Genomic DNA, 18,711 nt, shown 5'->3' with positions numbered 1-18,711 from the left:
CACCTGGTACCTATTCCTATGTGTGAAACTGTTTTATTTTAAATTTATTAGTATTATTTTCATTCAGAATGTACTCATCTCCCCTTCTATAACCTTTTTGTTTCTCCCGATATTGTGTTTGATTGTATTGTCTATATGATTGTCTTTTCCTATTTGGTTCTCTTGGTGTAAACTGATTATATTGATAATTGTTACGATTGTCAGCCCTCTTATAATTCCGTGATGATCCATTTTTATAATCTCGGACATCTCTTTCCATCTTGTGTTCCTTTCTATCCACTAGGGATTCTTCAAACTCCATTAATTTTCTATTGACCTTACAGTCCCTTTGCTTAAATTCACCTAATTTTTCATATCCCTTCAGTGCCAAATGAACTTCTTCTATTTCAGCCTGTATTTCGTTTACACGTTGTTCTCTATATTTGATCAACAGTTGCATAAGTTTTTTGGAACAATCATCCAATATACCATTCCACTCGTCCGGAAAGGCCCTATCTTCCCTGAAAGTGGATTCTTTCAGGATCCTAAGGCCTCTAGGGATAAGCCCACCAACAAAGTATCACTTAAGGACATAACAGAGACTTGGTTTGCAGCTATATCACAGTTTTTTAGGTCACTGTCTCTATAGGTTCTTATAATATATAATTGTTCTTAATAAATGTGATTGGTTTTTGGAAGAACACTGACAAGGCCGAAATCTGGACCTTGATTGACCCCAATCGGAGGCCCGCCTCCACACCATCCTGCAAAAAATGGAGAAAACGTCTGAAACTCTTCCGTAGGAGCTTTCTTGGATTCACACCAAGACACATATTTTCTCCAAATACGGTGGTAATGTTTCGACGTTACTCCCTTTCTGGCCTGAATAAGGGTGGGGATGACTTCCTTGGGAATACCCTTCCTGGCTAGGATATGGCGCTCAACAGCCATGCCGTCAAACATAGCCGCTGTAAGTCTTGGTACACGCACGGCCCCTGCTGCAGCAGGTCTTCTCGAGGAGGAAGAGGCTGAGGATCTTCTATGAGCAACTGCTGAACATCTGGGTACCAAGTTCTCCTTGGCCAGTCTGGGGCAATGAAGATTGCTCGAACCCTTGTTTTTATTATGATCCTGAGTACTTTTGGGATCAGCGGAAGTGGAGGGAAGACATACACTGACGGAAACACCCACTGGATCACCAGTGCATCCACTGCTACTGCTTGAGGGTCTCTCGACCTGGAACAGTATCTCTGAAGCTTCTTGTTGAGACAAGACGCCATCATGTCTATTTGAGGAACTCCCCAAAGACTTGTCACCTCTGCGAAGACTTCTTGGTGGAGGCCCCACTCTCCTGGATGGAGATCGTGTCTGCTGAGGAAGTCTGCTTCCCAGTTGTCTACTCCCGGAATGAATATTGCCGACAGAGCTTGTAGATGTTTTTCTGCCCAGCTGATGATTTTTGTCGCCTCTGCCATTGCCGCTCTGCTTTTCGTTCCGCCCTGCCTGTTTATGTATGCGACTGCTGTTACATTGTCCGCCTGGATCTGTGCGGGACGGTCTTGAAGAATATGTACCGCTTGTTGAAGGCCGTTGTAAATGGCTCTTCGTTCCAGAACGTTTATGTGAAGGCAGGCTTCCTGATGTGACCAACGTCCCTGGAAGTTTTCTCCCCGAGAGACTGCTCCCCAGCCTCGGAGACTTGCATCCGTGGTTACCAGGACCCAGTCCTGAATCCCGAACCTGCGTCCCTCTAGCAGGTGAGAGCTGTGCAACCACCACAGGAGTGAAATCCTGGTTCTTGACGACAGGATTATCTTTCTGTGCATGTGTAGGTGTGACCCCGACCACTTGTCCAACAGGTCCCACTGGAACCTGCTAAACTGTATGGCCTCGTAGGCCGCCACCATCTTCCCCAACAACCGAATGCACTGATGGATCGACACACTTGATGGTTTTAATATCTGTTTTACCATGTTCTGGATTTCCAGAGCCTTTTCCAGCGGAAGAAATACTATCTGAACTTCTGTGTCCAGAATCATCCTGAGGAAGGAAAACCTTGTTGTCGGTTCCAGCTGTGACTTTGGGTAATTTATGATCCACCCGTGTTGTTGGAGTATTGACAGAGAGAGTGATATGTTTTGTAACAACTGTTCCCTGGATCTCGCCTTTATCAGGAGATCGTCCAGATAAGGAATTATATTGACTCCTTTCTGACGAAGGAGGACCATCATCTCCGCCATCACCTTGGTGAATACCCTCGGCGCCGTGGAGAGACCGAAAGGCAACGTCTGGAATTGGTAATGGCAATCCTGGACCACAGATCTCAGATAAGCCTGGTGAGGAGGATAAATGGGAACATGCAGGTATGCATCCTTTATGTCCACCGACACCAAGTAGTCACCCTCCTCCAGACTGGCAATCACTGCCTGAAGTGATTTCATCTTAAACTTGAACCTTTTTAGGTAACAATTCAGATCTTTTAGATTTAGGATCGGTCTGACCGAGCCGTCCGGCTTCGGTATAACAAAGAGGCTGGAATAAAAACCCCTCCGTTGTTGAGACGACGGTACCAGGACTATGACCTGGTCTTGACATCATTTTTGGATTGCCGCTGAAATTGTTTCTCTTTCTGGCAGAGAAACTGGCAAGGTCGATTTGAAAAATCGTCATGGAGGCACGTCTTGAAACTCCAGTTTGTATCCCTGGGATACTATTTGCAACACCCAGGAATCCAGGCCAGACATAATCTAACCTTGGCTGAAGAGTTTGAGACGTGCCCCCACCCGAGCAGCCTCCCGCAAGGGAGCTCCAGCGTCATGCTGGGGATTTGGCAGAAGTAGGGGTAGACTTCTGCTCTTGGGAACCTGGAGCCGCTGTGGGCTTCTTTCCCCTTCCCCTACCTGCAAAGAAGGGGGAACCTCTCACTTTTTTGTATTTATTGGGCCGAAAGGACTGCATTTGCGGGTGATAGGTTTTTTTTGCCGGTGCAGGCGCAGAGGGCAAAAATGTCGACTTACCTGCGGTAGCCGCCGAGACTAACGCATCCAGGCCATCGCCAAATAAGGCCTCACCTTTATATGGGAGAGCTTCCATGTTTCTTATGGAATCTGCATCCGTGTTCCACTGGCGAATCCACAACGCCCGCCTAGCCGATACTGCCATGGTAGCGGCCTGTGAACTCAAGAGTCCAATATCCTTCAATGCTTCCAGCATGTAGGCGGCAGCGTCCTTGATATTCCCTAATTTAAGGAGTATCTCATCTTTATCAATCGTTTCAATTTCTGATGACACGCTTTCTGACCATTTTTCAATAGCGCGACTCACCCATGCGCAGGCAATAGTGGGCCTAATCAGTGTACCATTGGTAACATAAATGGATTTCAATGTCGTTTCCATTTTGCGGTCTGCCGGCTCTTTAAGAGAAGCTGTGCCAGGAGCAGGGAGAATTACTTTCTTTGTCAACCTGGAAAGTGCACTGTCTAACACTGGAGGTGACTCCCACTTTTTCCTGTCCTCAGCCGGGAAAGGGTAAGCTATGTGAATCCTTTTGGGAATACAAAATCTTTTATCAGAATTCACCCACATCCCTTCAAACAGAGCATTTAGTTCGTGTGAAGGTGGGAACGTGACTTTGGACTTATTTTCTTTACATAAATAAGCCTTCTCCCGAGGTACAGGAGTGGTTTCTGTAACCTCCAACACATCCCTTATAGCCACAATCATATATTGTACATTTTTTGCCAAATTATGATCTATCTCTCTGGATTCACAATCGTCGACACAAGAGTCAGAATCCGTGTCGGTATCAGTGTTTACAACATTTGCAAATGGTCTCTTATGTGACCCAGAGGGGCCGCCCGCATAAGGAATAACAGCATCCTGAAAAATCACATCTTCCACAGATTTTCTCCAGCATGCAGCCTTAGATTCAGACTTATCTAATCTACAGTTAATCTGATGCATACTGTCACGTAACTCTTTCACCCATGCAGGCTCTTGGTGTGCCTGTAGCGCCACCACATTACAACTCTGTGTCCCTAAAATGGCTTCCTCCGGGGAGGAACTCCCTGCCTCAGATATGCCTCACACGTGTACAGCACACCAACAGACACACTGGGACTTATTTTGGGGACAAACCCACAGTAAAATCTGTCAGAGGGACACAGGATACGAGCAGCCAGTTCACAATCCCAGCACCAGTATTTCCTGTGAACACAGTATGTCCACATCCTAACAGCACTTTTTAAATAGTAATACACACTATCAAATGCTTTGTGCCCCCCTTAATAGCACCCTGTACTTGTCAGAAGTGGAGGAGAGGACCAGCGTGTTCTCTGCAGCCTGAGGAGAGAAAATGGCGCTGAGTAGTATTCTGGCTGCCTGAGGATGAAGCTCCGCCCCCACAATGGCGCATCCTTACACTCATATATACACTGTAAAATTTATACTGGTGGGGGTAGGGCTGTGCCAGCGGCAACTTATGCCCCCTGTAAGCCAGTTTAAGGTATTTTTATTGCTGCCCAGGGCACCCCCGCGCCCTGCACCCTGTAGTGCCTGTGTGTGTGGGCAGCAATGGCGCGCTGTGCTCCCGCCAGCCGCGCCGCACCTCAGCCGTCACTAACTTGATAGAAGATCATTCTTCTTATACTCACCTGTCTTCTGACTTCTGGCTCTGTGAGGGAAGTGACGGCGTGCTGTGGGAGTGAGCATCTAGACACGGCTAGCGTTCAGTTCCCTTCCGGAGCTAATGGTGTCCTGTCAGCCAGAAGCAGAGCCATGAAAGTCTGAGGAAGTTGGTTCTGCTTCTGCCCCCTCAGTCCCACGAAGCAGGGAGTCTGATGCCAGCAGATCTCCCTGAAAATAAAAAACCTAACATATGTCTTTTTCACAGAAACTCAGTAGAGCTCCTCAGAGTGCATCCAGTCGACCTGGGCACATTTCTAAAACTGAAGTCTGGAGGAGGGGCACAGAGGGAGGAGCCAGTTCGCACCCAATGAAAAGACATTTAGAGTGCCCATGTCTCCTGCGGATCCCGTCTATACCCCATGGTCTTGATGTCGTCCCTAGCATCCTCTAGGACGTATGAGAAAAATACATAGTTTTCACTATCTCAGGGAGAGGTTGGATCAGTGATGGCAAGAAGGTTAAGAGTGTGGGAGTTTACATCTGCCAAAAATGCAGTGCACCATGGTTTTGCCATAAAGTTACTTGCTTTTATCAGAGCCATAACAGGGCACATGTGCAATGAGTGTGCCATGAAGTCATTACTGCAGGGGGTGTTGCTGGCAGCACCTCTAAGTATGACGCTGTCCAGGCCATCCTAAGGATGCTCCAATCAGCTGCACAGACTGTAGGGTGCCGCCCACAGAGCCCTTGCGCTGTGTGCAGTGGCACTGGTCACACATAATCCTACAGCCCTGGTTTTTTTTTTTTTTTTTTGCTTTGCTCCATACACTGAATCAGTCTATTATATACAACTATACCATAAGGCATACCAAGATAATAGCAGAATAAAGACACCAGTAACACAGCAAATAGGGAGATAGAGCAAAATATAATAAAAAAGAAGTATAGAATAAAAAAAATCTTACCATTGCCAAGGGAACTATAGCTCGAACATCTTTCTGCATCACCGTCAGCTCTGTCACTGCTTTCTCCATTTCAGGAAGAGGTTTTTGTCCTTGATATTCTAGGTGCCACATTATGCGCCTTGTAACAGACTGGCTGGTGAAATTCTCCATTTCAAAGTCCAGCTGCATTATCACATACGGAGATTCAATAGTCCTATAAATTAATAGGAAAAAAAACTACTGTAACCTATTTTCAGAATTCAGGCTGATCGTATTTGCAATTTGTACTATTTTGTTCTGTTAAATAATTAATAATGAGTAATAATTAATAACGTACAATGGTGGTCATTCCGAGTTGTTTGCTCGCTAGCTACTTTTAGCAGTAATGCAAACGCAAAGCCGCCGCCCTCAGGGAGTGTATCTTAGCATAGCAGAATTGCTAACGAAAGATTAGCAATTCTGCTATTAAGTATTTCCTTGCAGTTTCTGAGTAGCTCCAGACCTACTCCTAGATTGCGATCACCTCAGTTCGTTTAGTTCCTGGTTTGACGTCACAAACACGCCCTGCGTTCGGCCAGCCAGTCCCCCGTTTCTCCAGCCACTCCTGCGTTTTCTGCTGGCACGCCTGCGTTTTTTAGCACACTCCCGGAAAACGCTCAGTTACCACCCAGCAACACCCACTTCCTGTCAATCATTCTCCGATCAACAGAGCGACTGAAAAGCTTTGTTCTCCCGTGAGAAAAATAGCATAGTTTTGTGTAAAATTGCTTCGCGCGTGCGCCCTGCGGTGCATACGCATGCGCAGAACTGCCGGATTTTAGCCTATTAGCAATTCTGCTAAAAATAGCAGCGAGCTAACAACTCGGAATGACCACCAATATATCGTATACAAATGTCAAATTCATACAGTAAGTGATTAAAATTTACTTGCCACTTTGTAGTAATCACAACCAATGTAAAAATGAGATCAAACACAGCTAAGTGATTATGGGGTCTATGTACTAAGCCTTAGAGACAGATAAAGTGGACAAAGACAAAGTACAAGCCAATCAGCTGTCATGTTACAGGCTGTGGGGTAGATGTATGATCCAGTGATATGGGGGGGAATTGGCATCAGGGCACTTCCACTCCACGTATTAACGCATTGATGTGTGGCAAATGACAGTGTCCCCTGTCATTATTGGCGCTGCTATCTATAAGAGGGCATATGGATGTGTGAGGCAATGTAAGAACGGTTAGTGGCGCTGACAGTTCCAACACCTGCAGCTGTTAATTTCGACAGCTGCAGGTGTAGTTGCCCCATTGACAGACACTGATGTGGCTGCTGCAGCTGCGGCTCCGGGATGCTCGCCGGCGATCTGTGATAATAGCGAGAACTTGCGCATGCGCACTGGAGATGATGCGCTGGGTGCGCTGACCGGCATCGCGGGTGAGGGAGTTTTCACTCCCCACTGCAGCAAACAAGATGCTCTTCCATCTTGTCGCTACTGCTTCCTGCTTCACCTCGATCAGTGTCAATATAATACATCCCCCCCTGTGTTTGAAAAATTACAAGAGTTGGTTGGTTGGTATGGCCTGTCCACTTTATCTCTCTCCAAGGCTTAGTACATAGACCCCATAATCACTTAGCTGCTAGATATAGAATATTCACATATAGAACATACAATGACGATTCTTGTCAGTGGCGGATTTTCCGTACAGTATGGGCTATAGGCAGGGGTGTAGCAAGGGCGGTGCCGGTGGAACTCATGCTCCAGGCACCTTTTCCGGCAAGGACGCTGCAGTCCTGCCATTGTTGCCGCCAGGAGCTATGCACACCACCGCCAAGTAAGTCACAATGCTCAGCAGCGCATGCAGACAGCGACTGCGGTGTGGGAGGCAGAGGGATGTATGCTCCCTGATGCCCCCAGCACAATACAGTTTTGTTTTGTTTTGCCACAGAGCGCGACTCATGATATCTGTGTGTTGTGACTGAAGAATGGGAGGAGCCACTGCCACAGCAACAAGGAGTCAGCACTGCAGAAGATCCAGGGACCATGGCAGGAGAGGTAAGTGTGGATGCTGAAAAGACACAGGAGAGATGCAGTCATGGGAATATGCAGGCAGGAGGAAGCCACGGGAGACAAGATATGGGGGTAGGCAGCCATCGAAGACACAAGGGATGAGGCAGCCATCGGGAGACACGGGAGGGGAGGCCATGGTGAGATACAGGGGAAGGCAGCCATGGGGTGACAAGACACAGGGGGGAGGCAGCCATTCGAAGACACAGGGGGGTGGCAGCCATGGGGAGACACAGGGGGAGGCAGCCATGGGGACACATAAGGGGAGGCAGCCATGGGGAGACACAGGAAGGAGGCAGCCATGGGGAGGTGCAGGCAGAGAGACATCCATGGGGAGATGCAGTCTGGGAAGGCGTCCATGGGGAGATGCAGGGGAGAATCAGCCATGGGGAGGCCAGACATGGGGAGATGTGGGGGAGAGGCAGCCATGGGGAGATGCAGGGGGGAGGCAGCCATGAGGAGACACAGTGGGGGTGCAGCCATGGAGAGATTCGGGAGGAGGAGGGCGGCAGCCATAAGCAGACACAGGAAGGAAGCAGCCATGAGGTGACACAGTGGGGGAGAAAGCATGGGGAGATACAGGGGGTGGCAGCCATTGGGAGACACAGGAAGGAGGCAGTTAGCTGGACAGACACAGGTGGCAGGAGGCTGGAGAGACGAGGCTGGTGTGATGGGACAGGAGGCTGGAAAGACAAGAGGGAGGAGTAACGGGGCAGGAGGCTGGAAAGACAGGCCAGGAGGCTTTAGGCAGCATGGGACATGAGGTGACATGAGGGGCAGGAGTCTGTTTGAACCTCTGTTGTATGATGATGACATTGGTGACAGTATATTCCTACACAAACAGGCATTTTCCAGACTAAGTGATCTCCTACATGGATAGTGGATACTTATAAAAGACACTGTCTGCCCAGGGAGGATCAATTTCTTCAGAGGTTCCCCATTTCAGAGAAACTACCATAAACTGTAGGTAAACTTAATTTTTATTGAGTACACACAAAGCTGTGGATTTTATTAGCGGAATTACTTTAGTAGGTTGGAGTATCTAGCCCTCCATGCCCCAGTTCGATATTGCCCCAGACATTTATTTTTGTCCCCTTTAATTTAACCCCGCATATACATTTTGGGGGTGCCATAGCATGCATGTGCTCCGGGCTCCATGGCTACATGCTACACCTCTGGCTGTAGGACTGCAGCCCCCCCCCCCCTCCCCCAGTAAAATCCGCCACTGCAGTGAGCCACTTGAAGATCGTGACTGTGCTGGCTACACTGTGACTTGCTGTGACTTCCTATTGGAAGTCCTACCTGCCAGTCACCCACACGATGTTGGTGGTGGTCCTGTCCTCAAGAAGGCCAGTGGTTGGCTGAAATGTCGACCTGTTATGCTTGAAGAAGGTAGCGAGTAACACAAAAATGGTGGTTGATGAAAAGTCCCTATTGAGTGAGCTCTTCATTTTGTGGCCTGCCTCCCCACAATTGCCCACATTTCTGTGGGATCAGCTCCCTCCAAGAGAGCGGAAACGAAAACCTGCACATTCTGTACATTCGGTAGTAATTTGAAACTCCGGGTTTTCAGGGCTGCACAGCTCATGGTGGAAAAATAAAGTTCCATGTTTTCCAGCTCACCCAGAGCGAGCAGGAAGTCATAAGCAGGAGAGTAGTTTAAAACTCCCATATGAGTAGGCTTCAGTTAGCAGTGCCAGGGATTGTGGACGTTGGCTGTGCCAGGAGAGCATGGAGGATGGTGGCTGCAGGTCATTGCAGCAGAATTACTTTTCATTTGTTCATTTTAAGTTATGTACCTATAGCACCTTTCCTTGTGTACATATGCCTATTTCCCTATAGATTGTAAGCTTGCGAGCAGGGCCTTCCTACCTCTATGACTGTTATCACCCAGTTTGTTATTGTTATTTCAAATTGTAAAGCGCAACGGAATTTGCTGCGCTATATAAGAAACTGTTAATAAATAAATAAATAAATAAATTTACCTGTGTGACCAGATCCAAGCCTGTATATGATACTGTATGTTCAGTGTCTGATACCAGTAAAGACACTTGGCGGGATGTAATGCAGTTCGAGATCGCAGGAGGTGCGGGTTGTCGGCCGATCTCGGACATTTTTGTAAAGGGACAATCACTAACAAGGCATGGTTTTGCCTTGTAAGTGATTGTCCCTTTAAAAAAAGTCAGAGATTAGCCGGCAACCCGCACATCCAGCGATCTCAGACTGCATTACATCCCGCCAATTGTGTTTCACCGGAAAACCTACATTAGAGTTCTTATTTCCAGTACCCATTTTACAATATATACTGTATATATATATATATATATATATATATATATATATATAGTATATATACTGTATGTATTAGAGAAATGGGCACACATTACATGTTGCCATTTTCATGAAGCAAATAAAGCCTGCTAAGAAGCAAGGCACTTGTGTGTCATTTCCAATGCAGATTGAAATCGGCCTTCAAAAGGTTAGAGACAGACGATGAATCTAAAGTGATCGCAATCACCTTTCAGGAAAACAACCTGATGAAATATTAATGGAATGAAAGAAGTGAGCCGCTTTAGACCACTTACCCACGGGGGGTTTACACTTCAATGCAATTATGCTTTTATTCTCCCTCAGACCTATTTAAACCATTCTTTCAGACTTTGAAAAAGACTATTTGCATTTTGATCCTGATAATGGGAAATACAGCCTGCTATACAAAAAATATAGTAATATTTTGAGCTGGTTAAACATTACCCAGCTGCATTTTGCCTACCCATCCAGAGAATTAACATTGGATAATTTCACTGGCTCAATTGTTGAGCTTCAGGGTCTGCTAAATACATATGTATAGGTATATGTATAGATGTATATACATATAATATGTGTAATAAAGTGCTATAATAAAATCAGTTACAGAGAGTTTTGCAGCCATACAAGGAAAGACATTATGAAGACTCGGTCATACTTGCCTACTCTCCTGGTATGGCCGGGAGGCTCCTGAAAATCAATTCGTCATCGTAGCACCACACCCCCACTTTACAATGCCGGTAATGTGGGCATTGTAAAGCGGGGGGGCAGAACCTCAATTAAACAATTGCGGCTCCACCCCCGAACCTCCCCTTTCCCCAGAGCTACACCCCTTGGTGAGCTGACCTGGCTGATCGCTCCCAGGGGGAGCAGCCATTAGGTCGGCAAGTATGGACTGAGTGTGATGCAGAATTCATAGAAGTTGGCAGCACTTGCATCACGCGCAATAAATGAAAAACAGATATTCACCTTTGTGCAGAGTTGCACATATTTATGTGACCGTACCACCCTGACCTACCAATTGCTGGATATACTGTATACTACTTCATTATCAGTACACACTTACACCAGCCCTACAGTATATCTTATGCAGGAGATCTGTGTCTAATTAGACAGATCTCAAGAAAGCACAATGGGGGTAATTCACAGTTGATTGCTGCTGAAAATTGTTAGCAGTTGGGCAAAACCATGTGCAATGCAGGGGGGGGGGCAGATATAACATGTGCACAGAGAGAGTTAGATTTGGGTGGGGTGTGCTCAATCTGAAATCTAAATTGCAGTGTAAAAATTAAGCAGCCAGTATCTACCCTGCACAGAAATAAAATAACCCACCCAAATCTAACTCTCTCTGCACATGTTATATCTGCCCCCCCCCCCTGCAGTGCACATGGTTTTGCCCAACTGCTAACAAATTTGCTGCTACGATCAACTCTGAATTACCCCCAATAAATGATATGCCTCAATTAGTTGTGTATCTATAATAGGTGCAAGGTGAGCTTTGCACACGGGCCCATGGGTCCAGGTGGCCCACACCACAAACCATGCACCTACTTTTTGAATGGTGTATATACATTTCCGGTGGTGTGGCTGCTGTGCATACACAGGACCCATTCTTGCATACCCACATGCAGTGTCCCCTATGCCACAGCCTGATTGACAGGCTGCCAAAGTTTTCAGGCGTGAAGTGGGCAAAGCTAGGCAGCGTTCACAAAAAAGGAAGCGTGTCATACTAATTTTATGGGAGTCAGCATACCTCCTAACTAGAGGGGGTTCGGTTCATCGAGATCCAAACCCCCCCCCCGAACTTCACGTGGTTTATACGGGTCGGAGACAGCCTCAGTTCTTCCCGTCTAAGGCGCAAAACCCAAACGGGGGAAAACATCATCATCCCGCTGTCGGATTCCATATAAAGAGCCGCGTGTTGCCGCCATTTTCACTCGTGCATTGTCGATTGAGCGGAGAGGACGTGGCTACGTTCTCTGCCTGAAAAGATTAATATATGTGCTCAGTGTGCTGCATTGTGGTGACCACCAGTACTATATAGTAGTACAGTACAGTAGGCCATTGCTGTATCTTGCAGCTCCGTGTCAGACTCAGTTCTAGTATCCCGATCAGTGCTCAATATCTGTGCTGCATTGTGGTGACCAGTATATAGTAGTACAGTGCTGCACTGTGATGACCACCAGTATATAGTAGTACAGTACAGTAGGCCATTGCTGTATTTTGCTGCTCTGTGTCACTTCTATTCTCCTGATCAGTGCTCAATATCTGTGTTGCATTGTGGTGACCAGTATATAGTAGTACAGTGCTGCATTGTGGTGACCACCAGTATATATTAGTACAGTACAGTAGTCCATTGCTATATCTTGCAGCTCCGTGTCAGACTCAGTTCTATTCTCCCGATCAGTGCTCAATATCTGTGCTGCATTGTGGTGACCAATATATAGTAGTACAGTGCTGCATTGTGGTGACCACCAGTATATAGTAGTACAGTACAGTAGTCCATTGCTGTATCTTGCAGCTCCATGTCAGACTCAGTTCTATTCTCCTGATCAGTGCTCAATATCTGTGCTGCATTGTGGTGACCAGTATATAGTAGTATAGTGCTGCATTGTGGTGACCACCAGTATATAGTAGTACAGTACAGTAGTCCATTGCTGTATCTTGCAGCTCTGTGTCAGACTCAGTTATATTCTCCTGATCAGTGCTCAATATCTGTGCTGCATTGTGGTGACCAGTGTATAGTAGTACAGTGCTGCATTGTGGTGACCACCAGTATATAGTAGTACAGTACAGTAGTCCATTGCTGTATCTTGCAGCTCCATGTCAGACTCAGTTCTATTCTCCTTATCAGTGCTCAATATCTGCGCTGCATTGTGGTGCCCAGTATATAGTAGTACAGTGCTGCATTGTGGTGACTACCAGTATATAGTAGTACAGTACAGTAGTCCATTGCTTTATCTTGCAGCTCCGTGTCAGACTCAGTTCTATTCTCCTGATCAGTGCTCAATATCTGTGCTGCATTGTGGTGACCAGTATATAGTAGTACAGTGCTGCATTGTAGTGACCACCAGTAAATAGTAGTACAGTACAGTAGTGCATTGCTGTATCTTGCAGCTCCATGTCACTTCTAGTATACTGAACAGTGGTTAATATCTGTGCTCAGTGTCAGTGCGACATTGTGGTGACTAAAAGTCCAGTGTCTTGTGCTGCATCTTGCTGCTGTAGGGTGCTGTGGTAGTGTCCTGTCACTATTCATAGGTCATCATCATTCCAGTCACAGTGGTATCTGGTATCTATCTAGTGGTATCTAATTCCAGACATTACTGCCGTCTAATTCCAGATATATTACTGGCATATAATTCCACACATTAAAAAATGGAGAACAAAAATGTGGAGGGTAAAATAGGGAAAGATCAAGATCCACTTCCACCTAGTGCTGAAGCTGCTGCCACTAGTCATGGCAGAGACGATGAAATGTCATCAACGTCTTCTGCCAAGGCCGATGCCCAATGTCATAGTAGAGAGCATGTAAAATCCAAAAAACAAAAGTTCAGTAAAATTACCCAAAAATCTAAATTAAAAGCGTCTGAGGAGAAGCGTAAACTAGTGGGTCAGCTTCACATGAGGATGGAAGCACTCATCCTCCCGCTAGAAAAATGAAAAGAGTTAAGTTGGCAAAAGCACAGCAAAGAACTGTGCGTTATTCTAAATCACAAATCCCCAAGGAGAGTCCAATTGTGTCGGTTGCGATGCCTGACCTTCCCAACACTGGATGGGAAGAGGTGGCTGCTTAATTTTCTCCCGCCACTGGAGCTGCCAGGAAAAGGATAACATTTCCTAAACCACCCGCTGGCAGTGATGCAGGGCAGTCAGGAGCGATAGCTGACATCTGGTCCGGACTGAAGGACCTGCCAACGATTACTGACATGTCGTCTACTGTCACTGCATATGATTCTGTCACCATTGAAAGAATAGTGGAGGATTATATGCATAGGCGTGCGCAGCACGTTTTATTAGGGGGTGCACTGTCGGAGGGGTGTGTCTAGCACCGCCTTTTGGGCGTGTCTAGCACATCTATTGACGGTCAACACAATATAAAATATCCACCCTTGTGCCAATCCTAATAAAGCAGATACATTGTCAGATGTTGTGGTGTGCACCAAACAAACACCCCTGATGGCACTCACTGCAATTACACTGCTCCTCCTCAGCCTGGTCTGGCTCCCCCTCTCTTTCCCCTGTAAGCTGCAGCAGCTTACTTACAAGTCAGTCACTCACTGACAATGACAGTCGCAGACTAGTACTCGTGCTGGAAAAACAAGAGACGTGTCAATGTTGCTGCCGAACGCCTGCCAGTATTGAATTTTTTTTCCTAAGGGGAACGCTGGGTGCATGCTGATCCTCTTCAGTGGCTGGCGTTGGCATAGCATAGAAGGAGAGAGGTGAGCATGTGGCGGGTGGGTGTGCGAGCAGCATGACGTAATCACATCACGCTGTTTTTGTACATGGAGGTGGAGCCGGGAGTTTGAAAGCCGGTGGCAGTGGCACCCTTGATTAACCCAGGCATCCGGTCAGTAATGCAGTCCTGACAGGGTGCAGCGCAGAGGGGACAGTAATCAGCCTGTTCGGCGATCGCTGCATCAGGCATGCGAGATCGGGGTGCCAGATATTAGGGGGTGCCTGTGCGCACTAGGCACCCCCCCTGCGCACACCTATGATTATATGAGTGACAGCATCACTGTAGGCATGTCAGACAGTCCGTATGTATACTGGCAGGAAAAAGAGGCAATTTAAAGGCCATTGCACAAACTGCCTTTATTTTACCTAAGTTGCCCCCCCTCCAGTGTTTAGTGCAGCCGGTAACCTTGTCAGCGATCGGCGTAGGAGGTAACTTCCAGATAATGTGGAGAAGATGATGTTCATCAAAATGAATTATAATCAATTCCTCCGTGGAGACATTTACCAGCAATTGCCTCCAGAAAGTACACAGGGACCTGTGAGGGTGGATTCCAGTGGGGACGAAATAATACTCTGTTAGGAGGGGGATGTACACAGTGAAAGGGGTGAGGAATCGGACGATGAGGAGGAGGTGGACATCTTGCCTCTGTAGACCCAGTTCGTGCAAGGAGAGATTGATTGCTTCTTTTTTGGTGGGGGCCCAAACCAACCAGTCATTTCAGCCACAGTCGTGTGGCAGACCCTGTCGCTGAAATGATGGGTTTGTTAAAGTGTGCATGTCATGTTTATACAACATAAGGGACAATTCCATCTTGCACCTCTTTTTTTTTTATTTATCTTTGCATCATATGATGTTTGGGGCCAATTTTTTTTAAGTGCCATCCTGTCTGACACTGCAGTGCCACTCCTAGATGGGCCAGGTGTTTGTGCCGGCCACTTGGGTCGCTTAGCTTAGTCATCCTCGGTGCAAATTTTAGGACTAAAAATAATATTGTGAGGTGTTCAGAATAGACTGGAAATGAGTAGAAATTATGGTTATTGAGGTTAATAATACTATTAATAATATGCCGAATCCGACAAAAAATTTTAAGGGAGGTTTTGCCAAAACGCGTCCGAATCCAAAACACAGCCGCAGAATCACTACTCCTAACTGTCCCGATTTTGTCGGGACAGTCACGTATTTCTGGGATTGTCCCACCGTTCCACCTGCAGGTGGTAGTGTCCTGCATTGGAAAGGGGGGGCAGTTGGGAGACCCTCTCACCTGCATGTGCACTGTATCAATTCACAGCTCGCAGCTCGCAGAGTGCTCAACATGCCCCCCACAGCGGAGAAAATAGAGGCGCGGCCCACAATTGTGTCACTTTTCGCAAGGCCACGCACCCTACCTGTGCAGCCCTGCCCCCTAATTTTAGGCACATGCCAGTGTCCTTTCCCCAGCGTCAGAAAGTTGGGAGTTATGGGTTAGGGACCGGCTCACAATAAAAACTAAAACTGGGAATACACTATACAATTGTCTGTCAGATAATCTGCCAGATCTGGCTGGTTGGAATGAAAATCCGGTAATGGATGAGAGCAATTTACAATCAACCATTTGCTACCAAACACTGGAAAATGGTCAAAACCTGTCCGTGATTTAACCAATTTGTATGAACAACAGTTGTTGTCCACTTTCCAGCGTTTGGAAGCAAATGGTTGATTGTCATTTACTCTCATCCATTACCAGATTATCATTCCAATCAACCAGATCTGGCAGATTATCTGGGAGATAATTGTATAGTGTATTCCCAGCTATAGTATTGACTTTCTGACCATGTCAACATTTTATCAGTGTTGACAAGCAGAATGTCCACATTGTCAATGTCAACTTTATTAATATATCATCATGTTTAAAGTAGACATAACAGCCATATAAACACAGTGGATGTCAAAATAATACAATCGTTATTGAGATCTCTTCACGAGACCTGTGGAATGACAAGAACAAACAGTAATAATATCTGCAGATGCAGTGATGTTTGAGTAGAGCGGCTGAGCGACTACCTGGTCACCGTAGAAGGTTAATTCAGTATCGATAAGCTTTCACTATCACAAGGTGACCATGTTCTATTTTTGTACTTCAGGTTAGATAACTCCAGCTACTGTGGAACCAACAGCAAAATTGTGTCAGTGTATGCAGGGATGTGTGGCTCCACAGCAGTTAAAGTGCCAGAGGTTGCCTACCGCTGTTCTTTTACGTTAACTTCATTAATATTTTGGAAAGTTATGTATGTATTACTGTATTCATTTGTTCAATGTCTATTTTAATTAGGCTAATTATATAAAACAACACCTCTTAATGCAGGTTAATATAGAGTACGAGATAAAGATCAAGATTTAGGTCAGTTATTTGTTTTATATAAGGTTTTTCTATATCAGGAGGATCAACAGATAAAGAGACGCTGATGAGTGTAGTGTAGATAATCAGACAGGGTAGAACTGGCCCACAGGGGTACAGGGAATATCCACAGTAGGCAATGCCTGACTCTGCACTCAAAGTATACGCTGTTACTCTATTAGTGGGTCAGTTATATGGTTGAGCAGAACCACTATAGAAACTAATCCAAAATTTGCCCTTCGGCCGATCAAATTGAGTGATCATGCCACAATCCTTTCCCCTACTCTTGTTGGTTGCGGGCTTTAACATAACAAATACACTCAGGGCAGTCGAGATCCAGGAGGGCCCAGGTACTTTTCAAGGGGCGTGGCCTAATCACAGGAGGTGTGGTCATGTACCCTTAGAAAAAAATACTGAAAAAAAATGTATTTTAAGCACCTCCATGGCCACACTGCAGCCCAGTACACAGCGGCGTGTGATGGGCTGAGGAAAAGAGCTGCAGCTGCTGCTGCTAGGTAAGGGGAGGTGGCCTGGGCCCCTACTGGACCCTCACTGGGCCCCTCCATCAGACCTGGGCCCGGATAATTTGTACCCTCTCCCCCCCTCTTTCAGCACCACTGAATACACTTACTGCCAGTGATTGGAATGCCACTGTAGCGCTGCATGCATTTACAAGCCTACAATTAGGTCATCCGAGTGGTAAGAGCTAAGATAGATTTTTATTAGACCTAATGCAGTTCTCATTGAGTTTAGACATTGGCTAGCCAGTACTGCGGTCCCCATGGGCGTAAATACAGTGGGTGCAAGAAATGTAATGGCTATGGGACCCAAAGAATCAGCTTTAATGGCCAAGTATACACAAATATTATGCATTATTATTATTATTACTACCAGTTATTTATATAGCGCACACATATTCCGCAGCGCTTTACAGAGAATATTTTGCCAAATTCACATCATTCCCTGCCCTAGTGGAGCTTACAATCTATATTCCCTGCCACATTTATAAGCACACACATTCACACTAGGTTTCATTTTGTTGGGAGCCAATTAACCTACCAGTATATTTTTAGATTGTGGGAGGAAACCGGAATACCCGGAGGAAACCCACGCAAGCACGGGGAGAATATACAAACTCCACACAGTTAGAGCCATGGTGGGAATAGAATCCATGACCTCAGTGCTGTAAGGCAGTAATGCTAACCATTACACATCCGTACTGCGGAGCTGCAGACCCAGCTCCTATAGATGTTTACCAGATACCTGAAATTGCCTGCTAAGAAACAGTGTTCGAACCATTGGCTGGGCCTGAATAGGTGGGCTCATCTGTGACACTGTCTCACCCTATCAGTAAGCTTCACAGTGATATGTGCCAATTTCCACAATCCTGTTTCATGTTCACAGGCACTACTGAGTCAATAAGTAAGTCCGGACTGTAGGTTTCTCCTTGATTAAAGTCTTTGTGAAGCTGTGTGAGTGTGTGTGTGTGTGTGTGTGTGTGTGTGTGTGTGTGTGTGTGTGTGTGTGTGGGGGGGGGTCATCACAATGAGGCATAATATGAACTGGTAGTACTGTGAGGTATAATGTCAAGTAGAGCACTACTATGAGGCATAAAATAAACTAGGGCTCCACTATGGTGCATACAATGAACTGGGGGAGTGGGGGGTAGGTGGCTAATGAAACTGCTATGGAGGGGAGGGGGAGACCTATGGGGATTGGGAAGAAGCTAGCCTGGTCAGTACTAGCTCTCATCCCTGCACAGTGTGGATGGGTAGGGTCGGGCCACAGATAATTAGAGGGCCTGCCAATGTCTGGGCAAGTGAAGTAGCCCTGGTGTCCAGGCGCACATCTCAGTGGATGCACATCTGGGTGTGGGGGTCTAGGTGCATATTACAGGAGGCAGCAGTGGGTGCACATTACAGGAGGCAGCAGCGGGAGCACATCATAGGAGGTGGCAGC

The 18,711-nt window shown here is 46.4% G+C and overlaps 1 protein-coding gene across 1 annotated transcript in view; it reads right to left on the bottom strand.

The window, feature by feature from the left end:
• Positions 1-18,711, bottom strand: part of TMEM132E (transmembrane protein 132E) — a 733,604-nt gene that overhangs the window by 98,589 nt on the left and 616,304 nt on the right. Inside the window, exon 4 of the mRNA XM_063953835.1 lies at positions 5,571-5,763. Coding sequence (XP_063809905.1) covers positions 5,571-5,763 — 193 coding nt within the window. The remainder of the gene's footprint in view (positions 1-5,570; positions 5,764-18,711) is intronic.

The sequence above is a fragment of the Pseudophryne corroboree genome, chromosome 2 (assembly GCF_028390025.1).
Source record: "Pseudophryne corroboree isolate aPseCor3 chromosome 2, aPseCor3.hap2, whole genome shotgun sequence".
Lineage (NCBI taxonomy): Eukaryota > Metazoa > Chordata > Amphibia > Anura > Myobatrachidae > Pseudophryne > Pseudophryne corroboree.
This window is presented reverse-complemented; position numbering and strand designations above follow the sequence as displayed.